General features: G+C 36.2%; 1 protein-coding gene across 1 annotated transcript in view; it reads right to left on the reverse strand.

Moving 5' to 3' along the window:
- Nucleotides 1-2: 2 nt before the first annotated feature.
- The window catches only part of pmelb (premelanosome protein b), an 8423-nt gene continuing 2321 nt past the window's right edge, over nucleotides 3-6104 (reverse strand). Inside the window, exons 2-12 of the mRNA XM_027144783.2 lie at nucleotides 4957-5070; nucleotides 4362-4508; nucleotides 3722-3859; nucleotides 3010-3171; nucleotides 2422-2787; nucleotides 2257-2337; nucleotides 2026-2148; nucleotides 1757-1844; nucleotides 1462-1661; nucleotides 1156-1240; nucleotides 3-366 (exon numbers count right to left, since the gene is read on the reverse strand). Coding sequence (XP_027000584.2) covers nucleotides 237-366; nucleotides 1156-1240; nucleotides 1462-1661; nucleotides 1757-1844; nucleotides 2026-2148; nucleotides 2257-2337; nucleotides 2422-2787; nucleotides 3010-3171; nucleotides 3722-3859; nucleotides 4362-4508; nucleotides 4957-5070 — 1634 coding nt within the window. The 3' untranslated portion in view covers nucleotides 3-236. The remainder of the gene's footprint in view (nucleotides 367-1155; nucleotides 1241-1461; nucleotides 1662-1756; nucleotides 1845-2025; nucleotides 2149-2256; nucleotides 2338-2421; nucleotides 2788-3009; nucleotides 3172-3721; nucleotides 3860-4361; nucleotides 4509-4956; nucleotides 5071-6104) is intronic.

Genomic DNA, 6104 nt, shown 5'->3' on the forward strand with positions numbered 1-6104 from the left:
TATGGCTTTTGAATAGTTTATTAAATTGCATTAAAAACAAAACTGAAGACTCGGTACAGTAGTATCTTTTTTTTTTTTTTAGAATTGTAAGAATGGATGTTATGACATTCGGATCTTTCTGTGAAATGCAAAATCAAGTACACCTACAAAAAAATAACAATAAAGGAAAAGGTCTTTATAGCCATAATTTGGTCTATACAGTTGGTAGATTATTTCCTGTTGCTGGAAATGTTTGTTCACGCTGCCCTGTGAGGAAGAACAGAGTGTTTCGGTGATGCCTTCTGCTTTATCAAACCACAAAGGAGAATTGAATATGTAATTCCAGCTGCAGAAATCTCAGACAGAGGCTGGTAGAGATTTAGATGCCTGAAGGAGAAAATGGAAATAAAATCTTATCATTGTTTAATTACCAGATATACAGTGGAGCTCATGTAAAATACTGTTTTTGTCAGCAAATATGTATATATGCATGTACAATAGGAGCTTTCATTTTAAATGTAGAGCAAAAGATCACTGAGGTCTATTTCACAATGCCTTTTATTATCTACTGTGTACATTTCAAGTACATCATTTATCTAGCCCCTTATGTTCATGAATAATGCTTTAAATATCCTGATTCAAATGAGTTGAAAAGGAAACAATGTGCCGACTAACATTCGTGATGACAAAATGTCTAATATTATTTAGAATGTCTTTTGATAGCTAGAAAGAGTACCATGTTAACAGATAAAACAAAGCTGGGGCATTGAGCAATGACCTTCAGCTGCTTAAATGTTTCCTTTCTTGATTCTAAGCAGCTTTGTAATAAAAGCTGTAGAAATAATATAAAACTTATAGCAATACTAAGCTCTCTTAACACATAAGGACAAAAATCATACACAGATAAACACCAGAAACTATTGATTTGTTTTGTAGGACAGGTTAGATATTGTCAGAAGCTGCTACTCAGATAGCTACGTAAGATGCACATGTGCTCCGGCATGTCTATGTCTAAGTCAGAAGAAAAATATGGAAAGTACAAATACTTTGGAATTTCTCAACTTCTTACATACACCAAGTCATATTTGTTCATGTTAAGTCAAAGGCTCAAGATGGAAAGAAATAATGATTTTTGGTACTTGGATAAAATCAAGGGAAAATGCTACACTGACTTACTTGTAGGTAAAGATCCATATTGCTAATGCAACTGCCATGATACCCAGTACCACTGCCAGGGCTCCTATCATGATGAACCTGGAACCTGGAAAAAAGTAAAGTAATAATGTGCACAGCTTCAGGGTATCTTAATGAATTTATAAAGGGTTTTTCCTACACATGATCCACATTTTGCTAGTTAAACAGGTATTTGGGACAAATGTTACCCAGAATTAATAGCACAGCTATATTTGGAGTTGGAGTAGAATAAAAAGTATTAACATGAAGATAGTCTGCTTTTACATACACAGATATATTATTACTCACCAGCGAGAACGTTTATCCTGGTACTACTGACTGAAACGCTGACGTCGTTACTCATTGACATGTTAATGCAAAAGTTGCCAGAGTCATTGAACAGATGTCGAAGAGGGAGCTGACACTCTGGTAAAGCACTTACAACACTGCAGATGGTCTTGCTTTGAGAAAGGCACTTGGATATCACAGTGCACATGTCTGCAGACAAACTGAAAGAGAACATTACATGAAAATTAGCCGATGCAGAAGATTTTTCTTCTATGTGGTGTTTCAGTGTTGCATATACGTCATCATTAGCGAATACCTTTGCTGACAGGAAATGGTGAAATCTACAGTGTTTTGTTCACGAAAAACATTGACAGCCTGGACCATCTGCATGTCCTCAACGCTCTCTGAGAAATCAATGATTATCAAAAATTCAATACCTGATTATATCAGTGAACTCAGTGAACTGGAATTTTCTGTAAAAGTCAGTTTCTTGCTGTTTATCTCATGGATGATGCAAAACATTAAATATAACTATATACAGTAGAAAAAAAAATATCAAAATGGTTGTTTAGCCGAAGAACACACCAACAACTGTGATCCGTGTGGAGAAGGAGCCGTAGCGGTAGACCACACAGTCCTGCTCAGAATTTGGTGGCTGGGGATTTTTAAATACAGTAGTATCTTGGTAAATAGTCTTCAAATCCATTACTGTAAACAAAAAAAATCATGATTTCACTGTACACACATGAACACTACAATTCTTACAACGGACAAATAGCATAAGTAAAAAAAATAGCTAAATAAATAACAGCAAACCTCCATTAGTGACCAGATGGGGAGCTTTTTTTAGGTCATCACTGAATGAACCAGATTGTTCCATGTCCTTAGATGCGCTTTCTGTGTGAATCATGAAAATAAAATTGAGGTTTTTATTGTTTTATAATTTGTATTCTGGTACAAACATTGTAATATTGAGCCTACCAGTCGAGATAAGCTGAACAGGCCCCGCACGCTTCTCAGAGACAAAGTCATCAGTGGTGGGGTTAGTAACTGGAGTTGTATTTGGAGGAGTGGGACAGGATGGATTTGGAATGGCAGCCTGGACGACAACATGGGGTTTAAAGAAGCCAGTCTTGGTGTAGGTGTGGGTGAGTGTGAGTTCTCTTGAAATCACTGTGCCACTCCCATCTCCAAAATCCCAGTTAAAGGTTATGTCAGAGTTGACCAAGTAAGAACTGGGGTCATGGATGGCAATGGAGAAAGCAATGGCACGGTTTTGGATAAATGTCTGGTCCCTTTTATCTTCATCATTAACTTGTGTGAGAGTGACAGCAAACGGGATCTGGTCTGAAGAAAAGATGGAATTTTTTTTTTAATTAAATAAATTATTTAACCAGACAAACAGATGGTTGGATTATTGGAACGGTGGATGGATGGATGAATGGATAAGTGGTTGAATGGATGTATGAATAGATGGATGGATGGATGGGTGGATGTATGAATGGATGGATGGATGGATGGATGGATGGATGGATGGATGGATGGATGGATGGATGGATGGATGCTCACCAGTGATACAAAACTGTGTGGAAGCATAGCCAATTGGGATGAATTTGTCTCTTTTTCTGAGGTGATAAATAACCACATCCATTACATAGGAGCCCAAGTGGATGCCTTCAGTGCTGATAGTCAGAGAGGATGATAAACCATCGCTCACCTGCCAGTATTTTCCTAAGACAAAAAAAAGAAGGATCGTAAAGGTATAAATACTGCAATTGATCTACTTGTTTTGTTTTAAGCTTGATTCTGATTAGCGATTGCTGCATGATTGGCAAATATGAATAGCTACTATAGCATATATGATTTTGACAGATATTCCACAACATTAAACAACAATAACTGGATAAATTTTTGGTATGTGTTCTTTAATTAACAAAAAATTATAATTGTTGGCAAAGTGCTTCGATATGCAAGAAATAATTAGTGCATGTTGTTATTACAAATAAATTAACTTCATGTTAGTAACAGTAAATCTACAGGTTGTTTATTATTTATTTGTTGTTTATTATTATACAATAATCCAATTTTAACCACTTATTCAACACAGTATTTTAGGAAGCCTAGATTCTATCCCAGGGGAATTGGAGCACAAGACAGGGGACATCTTGGACACCCGGCTCACCCTGGATTTTTAAAAACGTATCAAGATTATCGGAACAATTATCACTTCCATTGATATGCAAGAAGAGAATGAGAGTGTTAAAAATATTGCTGAACATACCACAGGTTTTCCACACAAACACATAAGGTGATTTTTTGGCTCCATGCTTGTTAAGCAGAGATCCATCAGGAAAAACGGCATCGTGCTTATGAATGGATTCCTGAGGGTAGACAGGCTCACCTTCATGACGTCGGATACCTTGATAGATTAGAACGTTAGTCGGAAAAAAAAACGAATCCAAAAAAATAGGATAGTGGATACTGTTTTATCCTGGGCAACTTGATTCCTTCTGCAGGTTTTCATTCTTTTTCATTCATTTTTCATGAAATTTGATTCACTTTCTATCAGTGAGGATATGTTTAGCATTTTTGGAAGGAGTCTAACAGTGTCAGCGTTTTCATAACATCAGTGGTAAAGCTGTAACTTTAGGTTTTCAGGAATGTTTTCATTAGATAATATGATGTGTTGCTGGTTTTGTCTTTAACTGTATGAGAGGCAAGCATGAGAACAAATATTTATAGCTGCTGATAACAGAAACTGTGCAACTACAGTATATATATATAAAAAAAATACATGGTTTAAGATACATGAACATGAATGGACAGATCTGTTGAGAACAAACAGAAACTGTGCTTTGTGTCTTTGCCTTGCTCCACGGCATGTCACACATGTATTGATGGCACTGCGTTGTCAGACATACCGTTTACGAAGCAGTTTTTTCTCCAAACAACCTCTTCATTCGGTAGGACCAGCTGGTTGTCTGGGAGGATTATGTCAATAGTGAAGGTGACATTAGCGCCAGTGAGAGTTGGTGCATCATTACGAACATCAAATTTCAGCTCTCCACCTGTGGGCATGAAAACAACTCACTTTACATGCAAAACAAGTTGGTACACCTAGAGTATGTGCATCAATATTTTGCTAGACTGTCAAAACATAGGTGTGGTCTATAGAGATTGTTTATATTAGAATTTAATCATGTGTGGTATAGCTATATATATTTTTTTATTATTATTATTATTTTTAGGAAAGAGTATTCCTGAAAGAGTATTCGCTTATCAGAACTTCTCGAGTCACGGGGAGCCTGTGCCTATCTCAGGTGTCATTGGGCATCGAGGCATTACCCGGAGGAAACCCCTGAGGCACAGGGAGAACATGCAAACTCCACACAGACAAGGCAGAGGCGGGAATTGAACCCTCAACCCTGGAGGTGTGAGGCAAATGTGCTAACCACTAAGCCACCGTGTCCCCTAGAATATTTTTAAAAATAAAAATAAAAAAAAAGGCAATGGCACCTGTCCAGCTGCTCATGTAACGCGGGTCTCCATTCTTCCACACTGGGTACATTTTTGTGTTCCATTTCTGGTAGCGTATAAATCTGGCTGTGGACTTGTTTTTCTGGATTTGCTCTGAAATGGTAAGAATCAAGTTCAAATGTTATTGGGCACATACACAATCATAAGCAGTATGACATGAAGTGAAATATCCATATACTATCACCCATGGGAACTGAACATAGATAGATCGATGTGTTAGCAAACATGAAATTTTTTGGTAGAACTTTTGGTTTTAAAGATACTGAGTACTAAAGTCTGAATCCAACTCCATTTCCTGGAAGCTGCTAATGTGACTGGATGATTATTTTATAAACAAGGACTGTCTCTGAGTCAGTAAACCTAAAAAGCTATAAACCTGAACCTGAAGTATCTCATGGCTGTGATTTATTATGTTGAACTGTGAAACCTGAGCCCACAAATTAATATGTTGTGGAAAGTCATGAACCCTCAGTTAATAATTTCTCAGTAATATGCAAAGTCTATTCACTGTTCACAGAATCTGCATAAGCAGATGTTAATGATATATCCATGTTGCAACCCCACTGACTCCAGCATGACTTTATGGATCATTCTAAGAAGTAAAAGAGTAATTTTATTAATCGTATCCATGCTTAGTTTTCTTTCACCACCGTTTCCAATTCAGCTTATCACTGTATCGCTCATTTAACACTGAGAGCTATGTGCACATTTTGATACCTGGGTTTAACGTCAAATAAAAAAAAAACAATTTCAGACAGATATGTAGTGTTTTACATTATTATTTTTAGCACAAATTGACTTATGACTACCACAAACCCAGTGCAGGATGGCCAGACAGATGCCATGGAGTAGGGATTCAACGACAAAATGTATGACATCTTGTTAAGTTCTGGGTTAAAAATCAAAAGGCAAATAAATAAACATAATTAACATTACTGGTGTGTTGGGTTATAATAAAAATAAAATTAAATACAATGATTTGTGTAAATTGATTTGAGATTTGAATTATTCAGGTTTTATATTGATTTTTTAAAAAAATAATAATGAAATCATTCAAATGATTTCTAAATTATTAAGCAATATGTACAATCTTCCAGAGCTTTCATAGTTTTGTTAAAATACAAAAA

Source organism: Tachysurus fulvidraco, chromosome 23 (genome assembly GCF_022655615.1).
Source record: "Tachysurus fulvidraco isolate hzauxx_2018 chromosome 23, HZAU_PFXX_2.0, whole genome shotgun sequence".
Classification (NCBI taxonomy): Eukaryota; Metazoa; Chordata; class Actinopteri; order Siluriformes; family Bagridae; genus Tachysurus; species Tachysurus fulvidraco.